General features: G+C 42.9%; 1 protein-coding gene across 1 annotated transcript in view; it reads right to left on the bottom strand.

Annotated features, from left to right (window-relative positions):
* Window positions 1-17,941, bottom strand: part of LOC141128104 (uroplakin-3b-like protein 1) — a 56,571-nt gene that overhangs the window by 14,657 nt on the left and 23,973 nt on the right. Inside the window, exon 3 of the mRNA XM_073615187.1 lies at window positions 6,181-6,397. Within this exon, the coding sequence (XP_073471288.1) occupies window positions 6,181-6,397 (217 nt within the window). The remainder of the gene's footprint in view (window positions 1-6,180; window positions 6,398-17,941) is intronic.

Raw genomic sequence — 17,941 nt, 5'->3', positions numbered from 1 at the left:
GGGAACACCACCGTGTCCCTAAGTATCGCCGCTCCCTTGTTGGAGACTCTACCCTCATTCATGAGTTCCATCTGTGTCTTACTAAGTGGAACGATGGAATGCATATCTGTTTGGAACCCATCCGCCACTCACTCTCATCATAGGACGTAGGACCAGGAGAGCCTGAGTGCTCTGTTTCCAGCTGCTTCAAGGGGTCTTCCTGACAAACGACCTCTTCCCAGATAGAACAACAAGGATGAAAATGACACTACGGCTACACCTAGTACAAATTTGGCTGAAAAGGGGGAACTGAAATTTGTTCAATTCCTCATTTAGACATCACGTACCGTCACCTTAGCCTGATTGGAAACTTAAGGTGTGTCCCTCTGAATTAGGGTAAGCATACAAAAAAGAGGGGAGAAGGAAAGGTTTCCCAAGTAATTCTTCAAAGAGGAACAGTCGGTATTATCAAAAAAATGTACAATTCTTTATTGAAAGATCCACATGAACACTGAGAGCTAGTAAAAATGTATCTATAACAAACCTCCACCACATTCAATAAAATTAGACAATGTTGTCTGAAGACACATATGGCCACCACAAGCAAACGTACAGTCCTCACAAATCGAATTAACTTCTAATCCCCATAGATGGATCCCAGTGGGAACATGAATGGATATAGTCTTATGTCGCGTACACACCAGCGGACTTTTTGACAGGATTGGTCCGACGGACCGAGTCCGGTGGACGATTCGACCGTGTGTGGGCTTCATCGGACCTGCAGCGGACCTTTTGGTTGAAAATCTGATGGACTTTAGATTTGGATCATGTTTCAGATCTTAACATCGGAACTCCGCCGGCCCCAGTTCCTATCGAAAAGGGCGCTCGTCTGTATGCTAGTCAGACGGACGAAAACTGATGCTAGGGCAGCTATTGGCTACTGGCTATCAACTTCCTTATTTTAGTCCGGTCGTACGTCATCACGTACTAATCCGTCGGACTTTGGTGTGATCGTGTGTAGGCAAGTCCGTTTGTTCGGAAAGTCCGCCGGATAGACCGTCGGACCAGTCCGGTCGAAAAGTCCGCTGGTGTGTACGCAGCATTAGAGCGATTCGCTCAATATCTCATAGATGCAACACCTTGAGCTTTTAACCATTCCACAGCTGGGTTAAATAGGAGATATTTAAGAGCTGTTCAAAGACTTGACCCCGGTAAGGCAGAAAATAATGATGCATATCACAGGCAAAAATAGGCATAGGCAAAAATAATAATGATATTGGAGTATGGTTTCCTAATGATGTAAACAGAGCAGGCATAAACACGGCAGGCTTATTCAGGGTTCCCCCAGGTAGCAGCATGTACGGTGATTGTCTGGAAAGTTCCTGTTACAGGTGGGGATGGGCTACTGGATCTCTAAGGGGCAGGTGAGTGTGTGTATATGTGTACACTTCCCAGCCGGGAAGAAGAAATCGATACAGCTCACAACTCTCCCGATGTCCAGATCGTCTGCAGCCTCCAGGCAATCAGACAGACAGTATACCCGTTTCCAAAAAGGATGGAAACAACAGAGGAGAGAATAAAGGCTCCGTCCACTACTCCATGTGTACCGTGAGCGTCCAGTGCCATTGGCATCCAGCGCCATAGTTTCTGTAAGTAGCTGTAGTGCTTCCGTATTCTTTCGAACCTCCTGGGATATGCGTAGTAGGTGATCTGTGCCCTCATTGCAGAGAGCGTGATGGCGTCATACTGACGCGTTTCACTCGTGACTCGAGTTTCTTCAGAGCATGCGCAGACGTGTCGTAAGTATCCCTTTTTAGCCAGTGCGAAGTACAGCATATGGTGTCTCCACAGAGTTCATCAAACGTCCACTTCCGGTTACTCCGCCAGTCACACGATAACAACAGTAATGCCCCATACACACCATCTGATTTTCATGTGTAGGCTCCATGGGACATTTTCCATCGGAATTTCCGTCACACAAAATTTGAGATCTGGATCTCAAATTTTCCGACAATAAAATCCGTTGTCGGAAATTCCGATCGTGTGTACACAATTCATATGCACAAAGTTCCACGCATGCTCGGAATCAAGCAGAAGAGCCGCACTGGCTATTGAACTTCCTTTTTCTCAGCTCGTCGTACATATTGTACGTCACCGCATTCTTGACGTTTGGAATTTTCGACAAGATTTGTGTGACTGTGTGTATGCAAGACAAGTTTGAGCCAATACCCGTCGGAAAAAATCCATGGATTTTGTTGTTGGAATGTCCGATCGTGTGTACGGGGCATTAAAGTGGCCAGCCATGGAGTGCAGCAGGGCTCCATGCACATCATAGGATGTAAATAAATAATAATAGTGAAATAAAAATAAAAAATAAATATAAAGAAAAAATAATAAATAATAATGATAGTAGGAAAATTAATATAGAAATGAATATAAAAGTGAAAATAAGGGGAAAGGAAATAGAGATGTTGGGGGGATAGAGGAGACATAGAAATCCAACACAGCATTATAGCAAGTCCTCAATTGAGCACAGATTAGAGTCACTGCCGTGATAAATTTCGTGCCAGGGTAAAGGATACCTCTAGGCATAGGAAAGGAAATTGCACCCAAGTATGGATCTTTGATGGTGGTTGACAAGAGTAAGTATATAGTCCAACTTAGGAATTGATGAGAGTAGACGGAGCAGGGGTCTAATTAGATTGGAAAATTATTTAAACTCATATTGGTCTTCGCTGATGAGAGATTGACAGAACCAGATAGATAGATAAACACTAGGGCTCAAGAAACACAGACAAATTGCATTCATTGTTTAAATAAAAAATCCACATTTTTTTCTTTTTGGTAAAGAATTCTGTCAAAATCGCCTCTCCTTAAGGGTAAATTAAGTTTGTAAAGTTTGTAAATGCCTTTAAAAGAAGTGTTCCCTAGGGTCACTATCATGAAAATTATTGAAGTGCAGAGCGAGGGGACGCTCATCATCTTTCTTGAGGATGCTCTGGATGTGTTCACCAACCCTGATCTTCAGCTGTCTTTTGGTCTTACCCACATATATCTTACCACAAGGGCAAGTTAACATGAATACTACAAATTTGTAGTGGTACAGTTGATAAAGTTATTCATTTTAAAATTCCTCTTGCCGTCAGAGCTGGCGAACACATCCTTTTTTTGCATATTTGCAGACAGTACACCTACCACAGGGGTACATACCCTCCAAAGATGGAAGATCAGTCAACCAACTGGTTTTAAGGTGATCTTTGATATTCAGAGTGGGTGTGTCCCTAAGATTTAGAGATCCCCGTGCTATCATTAGGGTCGATCACCGACAATCTCTCCCAACATGGGAGATCCTGACAGAATATGTCAGTGATGGCTGAGGATACATTTAACCCAATCCCATTGTGCCCCATATTTTGTAATTATCCTGATGGGGGCCTGTTGTTGGGTTTCATGTCTTATACTTTTAGTTTTGTCCAGGAGATCTCTTCTATCCGCCTGTATGGCTCTTTTTTTGGCCCTTCTGATGCATTTGTGCGAATGGCCTCTTTTTTTAAACCTGCCATACATTTCTCTTGCTTCGATCCTAAAGTCATCTTCTTGTGAGCAATTCCTTTTAATTCTAAGGAATTGACCAACTGGTATTCCCTGGATAAGCGATCGGGGATGGTGACTTGTCAATCTCTCCCTAGCGAAGACCAATATGAGTTTAAATAATATTTCCAATCGAATTTGATCCCTTCTCCGTCTACTTTCATCAATTCCTAAGCTGGATTATATACTTACTCTTTTCAACCACCATCAAAGATCCATACTTGGGTGCAATTTCCTTTCCTATGCCTAGAGGTATCCTTTACCCTGCCACAAAATATATCCCAGCAGTGACTCTAATCTGTGCTCAATCGAGGACTTGCTATAATACTGTGTTGGATTTCTATGTCTCCTCTATCCCCCCAACATCTCTATTTCCTTTCCCCTTATTTTCACTTTATATTCATTTCTATATATTTATTTTCTTACTATCATTATTTTTTCTTTATATTTTTATTTTTATTTCACTATTATTATTTCCATGTTTATTTATTTACAGCCTATGATGTGCATGGAGCCCTGCTGCACTCCATGGCTGGCCACTTTTTTTTTTATCGTGTGACTGGTGGAGTAACCGGAAGTGGACGTTTGCTGAACTCTGTGGAGACACCATACGCTGTACTTCGCACTGGTTATATAAGGATACTTACCACATGTCTGCGCATGCTCTGAAGAAACTCGAGTCAGGAGTGAAACACGTCAGCATGACATCATCACGCTCTCTGCAATGAGGGCACAGATCACCTACTAGCTGAAATCCCCCCTCCGCATACCCCGGGAGGTTTGAAAGGATACAGAAGCACTACAGCTACCTGCAGGAACTACGGCGCTGGACGCCAACGGCACTGGATGCTCACGGTACACGTGGAGTAGTGGACGGAGCCTTTATTCTATCCTCTGTGTTTTCCATCCTTTTTGGAAACGGGTGGATTGTCGGTCTGTTTGTCTGGAGGCTGCGAACAATCTGGACATCGGGAGAGTGGTGAGCTGTATCGATTCCTTCTTCCCGGCTGGGAAGTGTACACATATACACACACTCACCTGCCCCTTAGAGATCCAGCAGCCCATCCCCACCTGTAACAGGAACTTTTTTGACAATCACCATACATCCTGCTACCTGGGGGAACCCTGAATACTGCTGCCGTGTTTATTCCTGCTCTGTTTACATCATTAGGAAACCGTACTCCAATATCATTATTATTTTTGCCATAGATACATCATTATTTTCCTATCTGCCTTACCGGGGTCAAGTCTTTGAACAGCTCTTAAATATCTAATATTTAACCCAGCTGTGGAATGGTTAAAAGCTCAAGGAGTTGCATCCATGAGATATTGAGCGAATCGCTCTAAGACTTTATCCATTCATGTTCCCACTGGGATCCATTTATGAGGATTAGAAGTTCATTCGATTTGTGAGGAGTGTATGTCTGCTTGTGGTCGCCATCTGTGTCTTCAGACGTTGTCTAATATTATTGAATGTGGGTGAGGTTTGTTATAGATACATTTTTACTAGCTCTCAGTGTTCATGTGGATCTTTCAAGAAAGAATTGTACATTTTTTTGATAATACTGGCTGTTCCTCTTTGAAGAATTACTTGGGAGACCTCTTCCCAGATGGCGGCCTCCTCCCAAGGCATTATACACTCACAGGGTGGGTCAGGGAAAACCTCAAAGAGGAAAGCTTGGCATCTTCTGCAGTGCACCAAGGATGCAATAGTCATAGTCAACTGCCCAATACTGGCACTAAGGTTTCACCCACCCCATTACTACAAATAGCAAATCCTTTCCTCGAGGCCACCTCCGATCATAAAGGAGTGTCCACATGAGCAGCCTTTAAACAATTCTACTGTGGTAGAAACAGATTAATGGATCTTTAAATCACATTCTTCACCTCCATAAATTCAAGTTCAGTAGTACAATCCACGCTGGGTAGAAATACATAAACAAAGAATGTCTGGCCAACTCTCCCACAGTCCTCTAAGTAGGTCCTCCATAAGTGGGTTTTCCTCCAGAGTCTCTACAGCCTACCCCAAAGGGTACTCTCCTCCTTAGGCTACAGGCTTACATGCTGTATACCAGGGGTAGTCTATTCCCATTACTGCTCTGCTCAAGACTCCTCCCACACCAGATTATATAGGGGTACTGTACTCCACCCACTAGCTCCACCCAGGGATGGGACCTCACTAAAAGGGGTACTAACCCCTGCTTACAACTTGATAGATAATCTAATACCTCCCCACTCTATCAAAAACTGTAAGATAACGCTTTGCCTTTAGTTATACTTTAACCACTTGCGGACTACCTACCACACTTTTACTGAGGCAGGTACCTGTACGTCATTTCGTGCAATAGACACACGCCACAGACAAATGGATTTTTCGATCAGACTCGAGTCCATCGGAAAGATTTGAAACATGTTCTAAATCTAAATTCCGTCTGATTTTTGACAGAAAAAGTCCGCTGAAGGTCCGATGAAGCCCACACACGATCGGATTGTCCGACGAATTTGTTCCGTCAGACCAGTCCAGTCGAAAAGTCCGCCCAATGTGTACACGGCATTAGTCTCACATATTTTAACAATGAATCTAAACTTTAAAAAAGAAACAAAATGTACCGGTAAGGTCCAGTTTCGGTTAAAGGACCATTACAAAAATTAACATTGGTGCAGTTATCTTCAAATCCAACTGGCATCATGCCAACAGTATTCGGAGCCACATCAGAGCATGGGTAGTTAGCAGCAGTTCTATTGTAGATGTGATAATATTTATTTGTTTTGAATGAGGAATAATCAGCTGGGTTACTCAGATTTGCTGCTGTTAAGTTTGGCACAACTGCAAAAAACAAAGGAGAAAAACAATAACTATATGAAAACTCAAAGTGTGACACTGATAGCAGTTACTACTATATAATTTTTATACGACATATACCTGAGAAGATAAATATTTTCTTGAATTAATTTATTAGCTTCATTAGTTCAGATAGTTTCAATATTTATAATACTTATATACTTTTATATTTATGAATATAATACTCATACTTATATACTTATCATAGTTATATACTTATTATATTTATCATACTTACATATTTATCATATCAAGTACAATTACTAAGGTACAACTAAAGGGCCCTGTATGACAGTCTAAACCTCCTGAGTGAGACAAATCTCCCTTTCTTGTCTCACTCACTCCCCTTCCCAGACACTGCAGCTCACAGTGGAAAGGTTCAGGAACAGAGGCAGTTCAGTCAATCTAGAAAGCAGTGGCCAAGTGATGTAAAGCTACAGGCTTGTGAATCAGCAGTGACAGTTCTGATAGCCATGCCCACTGAAATTGTTTTAATTTTTTCGTGTTTTTATTAATTGAAGACCATAATGCTATTTTAGCTAATTTTGACAATTTAAAATAATTCTTTGAAGGCGAAGGTTAGATGTAACAGCAGTAGGATGCAGTTAAAGAAAGTTCCAAAAGTGCAGCCCAGTCAGCATCAGTACAGGCATTATCAATGTGGCGCACCCCCTAGGGAGCCACAAGTGTAAAAGGATTCCCCACCCTGCACAGCCAGACACACCACATCTTTACAGCACACTTGACTCAGGAAACAGTCCAGCGCTTTGGTTTTTTTGTTTTATTCAGGAAAATAAACTTGGATGGGGTGAGGGATATTAGGAAATGTCCACTTGATCAAAGCAACTCTTCAGGGTCATTTAACTATTTTCAGTCTCTATATACACTCCTCTTCTGCCTCCTGCACAAAACTTGCTTGCAGAAACAAAAATCACTCCCAGCTGGATACTGTTGGATGGGATCTGACTGACTCTCAGCTCCAGCAATGGCCCCTTTGTGTAAAGAAAAATAAGTCACAATATCGAGCTGTCCTCCTGTGGCTACTGATCCCAGCACCACCTCATCAGGCACTGCCAGCCCACCTGGCTGCAGCTGCCCCTTTCACTGGCCCTCCTGGCTATTCCTCCACGGTCCTCCCAGACTCACTCTGCACCCATCTCAGACTGATCTCACCCAGATCTTCCCAGGCTTCCTCTCAGTCCTCCCAACTGTCTCACTCACCAGCCAGTTGGCTGTCTCTCTCCCTGGAGATCTCCCGGATGTGCTCTGGCTCTTGTCCTCACACCTGCTCCCATGCCACGGGTCAGGATACCTCTGTGTGTCCTGAAGAGGGTCCTTTCCGCACCCAAGCCCAGACCCGAGGTCACCCCCCCTGACTAGAGGGCTAACCTCAGGGGTCTCCGACAGCCTCCTAGCACTCCATCTCCAAACTTCTACCTGAACTCCACTGCCCCTGCTGGGCTGACTCAGAGTATTTATGAGGTGGCCTGCCCCCTGCCAACCCATCTGTTGGGTATTGGTCAGGGCCCTAATGAATACTCCAAGCAGCTCTCCCTTACCTCCACTCCTATTCTTCTAGAATCTTCTCCAAGTTTCTAGAAGTAGGGGGAGGTATCAGAGATGCTGCCTGTGAATCATACCAGCCTCTCTGAGTCACTGACCCTGACCCAGATTAAACACAGGCTTGGCTGCCAGTCAAGCCAAACAATTTACTAACTCTACAAAAACCTATGTACACTACCCTGCCTAGCACTCTACACTAGAGGGTGCTACATCAACATCCTCACATCCAGTAATGCAAGTAATTAGAGACACATGAATTAAACCACAACATAAATCCATGGACTTGCATCAACTCCCTGGGAATAAAAAAAAAAATATCTATGAATTCACAAGCAAGAGTACTTTTACACAGTTAAACCACTCAGAATGCACCCTCCCCTCAATTAAAAATGTACAAGGGATTAGAAAACCAACACTGACATGTTGGTAAAAGACTAAATCTGTGTTATGTCCACCAGCACTAATGGCCATGCTTTACAATATACTGGGAAGACACAGATCTCATCCTTCTAACAGTGAGCCAAGTATTCTGCAAAGTAAAAGAACATGAAACCTACTAAGTATCACATGCAAAAGCTATTGCTGAGAAGTTAGGCGTTTTTGCTTGCTAGAGGACTTCCACTTGAGAACATTGGATCACCTATGACAGGAATGGGGACAGTCCCTCCTAGACTCTTGGCAACATACCCAACTGTTTATTTTCAGCATAGTTTGGGCACACTGTTTTGAGCATGTAAGAAGGAACATTATGTAAAAACTATGACCTCTCTCTATGAATCCTTTCAGATATGTGTAGGGTTCTCTTGGGAAAGACATCCACAACGGTCCCATACTATATTAGGGCATTTGAAGAAGAACTAGGTAGGCAATTTTCAGAAGGGGTGATTTCTAAAATTGTTAAGGTAGACCATATCTTATCAGTTCCCTCTAAAAGACAAGAAATGTGGAAATGTGCCATAAATTAATCTTTACATGGTATAGGGTCTTGGATTAATTGTGGCTTAATTGTCTCAGTGAAATGTTGGCAGGAATGCAATCAGCAAAGCAGGCTACTGCATCTTCTGTGGGAGTGCCTTTATATTAGGCCATTTTGGAAAAAAGCAAGGGACTTGATTGTAAAGGTCACACAATATACCCTTGCAAACAATCCCCTTTGGATCTTCATGCCACCACTATGTCTGTGGGAGCCTACAAAAGTCCCCCCCCCCCCCCAATTCCTGATTTCTGCAAAAAGTCTGGTATTGTTATTATAACAACAAAGCAGAGCACCGACACTGAAAGACTTGCTCATTAGGGTACAAACCACAATGGAAGCAGAGGAATGGAAACAAAGTGTAGGACTGCTTTGGGCAATTTTATAAGTCAAATGTAAGCCAATCATATCGAGACACACAGAGCAGGTGGTTTGTTAAAGTTCTTCTTCCAAAGTCTTTCTCTTTCTTGGTCTTGATTTATCTGCTTCTTATATTTTCCTGATTGCATACAGGTGTAGATTAACAATGTGTTATCGCTCCAGTCTAATTTTGTACTCAAATGCTACTGTAATTTTCATAAGGGGGAACCAATTCAATGACCTCTGTATTGAATTGATATCTTGTTATACTTATTATTAACAATACAGATTTAAAAACTACAATCTTAACCCACAAAACACCACAAAGAATAAAGCATAAATCCTCTATTTCTGTTATAAATTTGTACTTAAAGTGGGGTTCCCATTTAAAAAAAAAAAAATGAATAGTCAGCAGCTACAAATACTGCAGCTGCTGACTTTTAATTAGACACTTACCTGTCCCAGGGTCCAGCGATGTGGGGGATCGAAGCCCCGCTCGTCTCCCCCTCTGCTCAGTGGCGCCGGCATTCTAACTGTGGGCGCCCGGCTGTGGCTTCACAGCCGGGCACCCACTGCGCATACGCGAGCCGCCCGCTGTCACTGGCCCCCCAATCATCTGGGACCGGTCATGTGTCCCTGATGATTGACAAGAGGGAGGGGAGAAAGGCGATCTCCCTTCCTGCGGCGAGGGAAGTGACGTCAGGAGCCCAGGCACCGAAGGAGGCAGACTACGAGGGACCCCCTAGCAACAGGCATTTAGAGGTGAGTAAAAAAAAAAAATTTCTCCAAATTTTTTTTTTTTTTTTAAACACATTACTAATTTTTTTTGTTTGAGTTGGAGCTCCACTTTAATATTTTTTGTACAATTGTACCTCATTTTGACTTTCCTAATAAAAATAGTTTGTAAACAGAATACAGCATAGCCCTATACTATATAGGCTGGATGATCAAGAAAATTCAGACTGATAGGGTACACATAGTTTCCTTCACCACAGAAACCTGTTATAAGACACTGTGCTAATCAAATTTTACTATTAAAAAGAAAAGGAGGAAATGCTGAAACTGCACAACAACCCTTCAATAGACTTTAAAGTGTACTATATATCTGGCCAAAACTGTTTTCTTAGTTTAGGATAGAGTGGGGAGGGTTAGAACTTGTGTTTTTTTGTGGCTTTTTTAGAGAAATTTACCTTCACTTTTGACAAGAATTTAATAAAAATAAATAAAACTCTGCACAAATCGAACAAAACGAAACCATATACATAGCATAGAAATCTATTTCAAATACATGAATAATAGAGTTGTGTGACTAAAAAAATATTATCTGAATATTTTCCATCACAAAATATACACTATATTGCCAAAAGTATTGGGACACCCCTACAAATCATTGGATTCAGGTGTTCCAATCACCTCTATGATCACAGGTATCAAGCACCTAGACATGCAGACTGCTTCTACAAACATTTGTGAAAGAATGGGTCGCTCTCAGGAGCTCAGTGAATTCAAGCGTGGTACTGTGATAGGTTGCCACCTGTGCAATAAGTCCATCCGTGAAATTTCCTTGCTACTAAATATTCCATGGTCAACTGTTAGTGGTATTATAACAAAGGGGAAACAACTGGGAACAACGGAAACTCAGCCACAAAGTGGTAGGCCACGTAAAATGACAGAGTGGTGTCAGCGCATGCTAAAGCCTACAGTGCACAGAAGTTGCCAACTGTCTGCAGAGTCAATAGCTACAGACCTCCAAAGCTTGTGCGGCATTCAGATTAGCACAACAGTGTGTAGAGAGCTTCATGGAATGGGTTTCCATGGCTGAGCAGTTGCATCCAAGCCTTACATCACCAAGTGCGAAGCAAAGCGTCAGATGCAGTGGTGTAAAGTACACAGCCACTGGACTGACAGTGGAAACATGTTCTCTGGAGTGACGAATGTCGCTTCTCTGTCTGGCAATCCAATGGATGTGTCTGGGTTTGGCGTTTGCTAGGATAATGGTACTTACCTGACTGCATTGTGCCAAGTGTAAAGTTTGGTGTGGGGGGGGGGGGGGTATGGTGCCCCTTAGTTCCAGTGAAGGGAAATATTAAGGCGTCAGCATACTAAGACATTTTGGACAATTTCATGCTCCCAACTTTGTGGGAACAGTTTGGGGAGGGCACCTTCTTGTTCCAACATGTCCAAAATGACTGCGCACCAGTGCAGAAAGCAAGATTCATAAAGACACGGATGAGCGAGTTTGGGGTGGAGGAACTTGACTGGCCTGCCCAGAGTCCTGACCTCTACCCGATAGAACACCTTTAGGGTGAATAAGAGCTGAGACTGCGAGCCAGGCCTACTCATCAACCATCAGTGCCTGACCTCACAAATGTGCTTCTGGAAGAATGGTCAAACAATCCCATAGACACACTCCTAAACCTTGTGGACAGCCTTCCCAGAAGAGTTGAAGCTGTTATAGCTGCAATGGGTGGGCCAACTCAATATTGAACCCTACAGACTAAGACTGGGATGCCATTAAAGTTCATGTGCGTGTAAAGGCAGGCATCCCAATACTTTTGGCAATATAGTGTGTAAAAAATAGCTTTTTTTCACTATTCATCATCATTTGCATATAAGTGAATGTTACACTGCAGTTTGAACTTGCCACTTTATATTTTGGGATGGAAGATATTCACATGGATCCATTATTCATGCATTTGAAAGAGATTTATATGCTATGTATATGGTTTAGTTTTGTTTGATTACGCTGCGTTTTATTTATTTTTATTGCATTTTTTTGGTGTGGTAAGGCTCGATTCACACCTATGCATGTTGCTTTTGGGCGTTTTTGGAGGTTTTTTTGCATGCTTGCCACGTTTTTGAGCAGCGTTTTTGCGGCGTTTTTGGGTTTTGCAGCGTTTTTGCCGCGATTTGCGTTTTGCGTTTTTTTTTTTTTTTTTTTTTACAGTTTTTTTTTACAGTCTAAAAAAAATTTTTTTAAAAATTAAAAAAAAAAAAAAACGGCAAAAACGCATCAAAAACGCTGCAAAAACGGTGCACTTGCGTTTTTGATGCTTGTCCATTAAATTCTATTACATGCAAAACGCTGCATTTTGCATGAAAAAAAGTCCCTGACCCTTTCCAAAAATGCAGAGAAACAAAAAAGCATTGATGTGAATATGTTCCATAGGAACCCATGTTAAAAAATTCCCGTGCATTTCTGCAAAATGCAAAATGCATCAAAAAACGCGCTAGTGTGAATGGAGCCTTACACATGGCAACAGCTGCAGCAATCATTTATATTATTTCTTGAATTTGGTACACAATTTGCATGATAGCATGGTAGCGTGGAAAAAAACTGGTATAGTATCTGACAAGGATTTACCAGACAGGAAATGAGGGTAACTCCAACAACAATACAGACAGTAAAAAAAACACTTTTCTATATTTGAACTGGGGAAGGCTAGAAATCCTCTTTGATTCTTACTTCTGTCATCGTTGCAGATTGTCCCTCATTTCCTTTGTGATTAAACCATTGTTAGCTGGATAGGAAGAGGGAGTCTTTCTAACAGAGCCTCAGATAACTACTGTATAAAAACTAGACTTCTAAACCTTCCTTACTTTATTCATCCTTGCAGATGCCCCATGCTGGCTGGAGTTTATGAAAAGCTCTCCATTTGCAAATAAACATGAAAGTCAATTCACAAGAATAAATAAATTAATTTGTTAACCCCTTGTAACCGGTGCCTGCCAGCCCCTTAATGGGTTTTGAATGCCGGGAGGTGGGGTGGGTCCTAAGGTCATGTGACCGCCACGATTGGCTGTTACAGCGGTCACATAGCCGCTGGTAACTGTGCCAGGATCGCACATCGTGTGCGCTCTCAGCACAGCTCTCTTTGCACTAATGCACACAAATATGTGGCTGCTTGGCGCCAAGGCCCACTCGCCAAGATTTGAGTTAAACAAGTAATGGTCTAGCCAAGCCTTATTTAAGGAATACAAATAGAGAAATAGAGCTGGTGGTTAAGGAGTCGGCACCCACCAGCGTCCTAACCACCACAACTCATTCCTGCTGTCAGTGGGGGATTACCCACTGACAGCAGAATGTAAACAAAAGACATTAAAAAATAAAACAGCAGAAGGTCCCCCCCATTGATTCATACAAGGCCATTCAGGTCTTGTATGGATTTTGGGGAGACCTCATGCCAAAAAAGCAAAAAAAGGCGTGAGGTCCCCCCAAAATCCATACCGACCCTTATGCCAACATGCAGCCTGGCAGGCCAGGAAAGGGGGGAAACAAGCGTGAACCCCCTCTCCTCCTGAGCTACACCATGCCACATGCCCTCAACATGAGTGGGAAGTACCTTTTTCCAATGTAGATGAAAAAAGGGCTTCTTCCCCACAATCCTAAGTGGATGTGGGGGTGTGGGGGGTGGTTGACTTATTGGAATCTGGAAGCCCATTGTTAAATAAACACAACACGTAGTTTTTGAGGAGTCCCTTATTTAAAAAAAATTAAAAGTCCCCCAATGTATATCTATCGTCAATTATGATGCATGTCGCCTCAAAGAAAAAAGGAAATAAAAGAAGGGGGAATCTCAACTCCTCCTATCCGGTATACCCCTATGCGAGATAATGGCCTTGAATTGGCCTAACCATTTGGGGATTTAACCAGTTTCACTGTCCAGATCGGGGTATCCCAGGTTATGGTATAGATACCAGAGATACCGGGATTTGGTTGTCCTCTGAGTTAAAAATCAATCTAGAGAAAATTTGTGACAGTCACGAAGCAACTCTTCTATGAGGGCAAACCAGTGATGAAAGTATTAATTTTTATTGAAACTATCCAAAAATGTAATTCTAAATACAAATAACAATGACAAAAATTAATTAAATATACATCCCTATTCCCAATACATACTAAAAAGACATATAGTCTAAAGAGGACATAGGTGGTCACCGTCTTCCAATTTCACCATACAAATCTCTCTCTAACTCTCTAATAGAGAGAGATTTGTATGGTGAAATTGGAAGACGGTGGCCACCTATGTCCTCTTTAGACTATATGTCTTTTTAGTATGTATTGGGAATAGGGATGTATATTTAGTTAATTTTTCTCATTGTTATTTGTATTTAGAATTACATTTTTGGATAGTTTCAATAAAAATTAATACTTTCATCACTGGTTTGCCCTCATAGAAGAGTTGCTTTGTGACTGTCACAAATTTTCTCTAGATGCATGTCGCCTGCCCGTCACACAAGAATAAAAAAATCTCACCTCCCCCCGATATGATTGCTGTTGCTTGGCTCCTGCTGACTGTCACGCAACTTCCCCTCACCACTTAAGTAAACAAGGAGAACAGGGTCAATGATGCCATTAGGGGAGGGGCCAAGCAACAGCATGTATGGTTGATCACACATGGAAACATCCACACATCCATATTCGGTCAATGACGGTGTCGGCTGTCCCCACTGCCTTGTGATGTAATTGACCAAGCCTGGATGTGTTCATGCATTGTCAATGACATAACCATCTGGCCCTGCCCCATTAAGACGCCATTGGCCTTGCCCCTTGTCAGTAGGCAGGAGACAAGCGATGAAGCGGTCAAGTCAGCAGGCAGCATTGATTTTGTTTATTGTTTTATAAAGGACTTGTCAAACATGGTCTTGTGTTTTTATCCTTAACTTTTTTTGGTGAATGAGTAAGGGGTACTATGTACCCCTTACTCATTCACATGGGAGGGCTGGGATCTGGGGGCCCACTTGTTAAAAGGGGATTAAAGATTTTGATAAGTCACCCTCACACGCCCACAACCACTGAGCCAGGGTTTAGGGGAAGAGGTCCTTGTCTTTATCAACATGAGGACAGGGTGCTTTGCCAGGGAGTGTCCCCCCCCCAAGGTAAAGTACCCCCCCTATGTTCAGGGCATGTGGCCTGTACGGTTCAAGAGTGGGGCCACATGCTTGTCCCCCCTCTTATGTGACCTGCTTGCTTGCATGCTCGGATAAGGATCTGGTATGGACTAGGGGCCCTAATGCCATTTTTTTTTTATATTTGATGTGAGGTCCCCTCCAAAATCCATATCATGTACACTGTTTTTTTATTTTTTAACGTCTCTTTTGTTTACATTCTTCTGTCAGCAGGGAATCGCCCACTGACATCAGGGTGGGCTCCTTAAGATCCAGCAGCCCTGAGATGAACTGTCACATTTAGCAGTAGGGATGGGCGAGCGGTTCGGCCTGAGCATAAGTTCGGGACGAACTTTGGTTGTTCGGATGTTTTGCGAACACCGAACAATATGCGGTGTTCGGGGCAAATTCGAAAGCCGCCGGAACACCGTTAAAGTCTATGGGACACTAACATGAAAAATCAAAAGTGCTAATTTTAAAGGCTTATATGCAAGTTATTGTCATAAAAAGTGTTTGGGGATCTGGGTCCTGCCCCAGGGGACTTGTATCAATGCAAATTTTTTTTTTTTTAAAACTGACTTTTTGGGAGCAGTGATTTTTTTTTAATGCTTAAAGTGAAACAATAAAAATGAAATATTCCTTTAAATATCGTGCCTGGGGGGTGTCTATAGTATGCCTGTAAAGTGGCGCATTATTCCCGTGATTATAACAGTACCACAGCAAAATTACATTTCTAAAGGAAAAATTGTCATTTAACCGGTTCAATACAGGGCATTTTCACCCCCTTCCTTCCGAGGCCAATTTTTAGTTTTCAGCGCTGTCGCACTTTCAACGACAATTACACGGTCGTGCGATGTTGTACCCAAAAAAAATTGACGTCCTTTTTTCCCCACAAATAGAGCTTTCTTTTGGTGGTATTTGATCACCTCTGCGGTTTTTATTTTTTGCGCTATAAACAAAAGAAGAGCGACAATTTTGAAAAAAAACACAATATTTTTTACTTTTTGCTATAATAAATATTCCAATTTTTAAAAAAAAAAACACATTTTTTCCTCAGTTTCGGCCGATACGTATTATTCTACATATTTTTGGTAAAAAAAAATGCAATAAGCGTATATTGATTGGTTTGCGCAAAAGTTATAGCGTCTACAAATTACGGGATAGATTTATGGCATTTTTAAAACAAAAAATATTTATTTTTTTTTTTTACTAGTAATAGCGGTGATCGTGATTTTTTTTCGTGACTGCGACATTATGGCGGACACATCGGACACTTTTGACACATTTTTGGGACCATTCACATTTATACAGCGATCAATGCTATAAAATTGCATTGATTACTGTATAAATGTGACAGGCAGTGAAGGGGTTAACCACTAGGGGGACACAAGGGGTTAAATATGTTTCCTAGGGAATGATTCTAACTGTAGGGGGCGGGGACGTACAAGGGGAGGAGACCGATCAGTGTTCCGTTGTACTGGGAACACAGATCGGTCTCCTCTCAACTGACAGGACATGGATCTGGATCTCAACTGACAGGATGTGGATCTGGATCAGGACGTGGATCGCGCGAGCCCCCTAGGTGGCCGGTAAGCCCAGGCCGTCATATGACGTCCACCCAGGATGGGAGATCCCATCTGTGGACGTCATATTACTATGGCCGGGTAGCGAAGTGGTTAAAGCTGATCGCAGCTGTAATGAATTGTTGGGTCTCGGCAATATAGTTAAAACTCATTGAAAAAAAGGGCATGGGTCCCCCCCCAGTCCATTACCACGCCCTTTGGGTCTGGTATGAATATTAAGGGAAACCCCGAACCAAAAATTCGGTGGTTGTGAGGGCTTCCCGTGGCTTCCCCGCAGCGTCAGAGGGGGACGGGGTTTACCCGTTTACATCACCGGATGGCCCCGCCTCACGATGTGAGCCACGGAACGGTTGCGGCTTTTTTCTTTTTTTCGGCCCGTCGGACGGCATGAATTTACATCGCTGGACATTTTTATTCTTTTATTTTTTAATAAAGGACTTGTCCCAAGCTGTCTCTTGTCTTTTTTACCATTTTTGATACTTTTTATGTGAAATGGTAGGGGTACAATGTACCCTGTTACCAATTCACATGGGGGGCGGGATCTGGGGGTGCCCCTGTTAAAGGGGGCTTTCAAATTCCGATAAGCCCCCCACCCGCAGACCCCCACAACCACCGGGCAAGGGTTGTGGGGATGAGGCCCTTGTCCCCATCAACATGGTGACAAGGTGCTTTGGGGGGCTACTCCAAAGCACCCAACCCATGTTGAGGGCATGTGGCCTGGTACGGTTCAGGAGGGGGGGCGTTCTCTTGTCCCCCCTCTTTTCCTGTGGCCTCCCATGTTGCACGCTCAGATGAGGGTCTGGTATGAATTTTGGGGGGCCCCCGACGCCATTTTTTTTAAAATTTGTGGCAACACGGGAAAACTGCGCCACTTTACAGGTATACTATAAAACAACCCCCAGGCATGATATTTAAAGGAATATTTAATTTTTATTGTTTCACTTTAACCGCTTGCCGCCCCCCGTCCGTCATATGACGGCCAGGCGGCGCTGCTCTCGTTCTGGGCGGGCGTCATATGACATCCGCCCATTTAAACAGGGAATGTGCACGGGAAACCATCAGCCATCAGTGACCATCAACTGTCACCATCACCCATCAGTGATCGTCAACCGTCACCAACACCCATCAGTGACCGTCACCTTTCACCCATCAGTGATCGTC

The sequence above is a fragment of the Aquarana catesbeiana genome, linkage group LG02 (genome assembly GCF_042186555.1).
Source record: "Aquarana catesbeiana isolate 2022-GZ linkage group LG02, ASM4218655v1, whole genome shotgun sequence".
NCBI lineage: Eukaryota > Metazoa > Chordata > Amphibia > Anura > Ranidae > Aquarana > Aquarana catesbeiana.
This window is presented reverse-complemented; position numbering and strand designations above follow the sequence as displayed.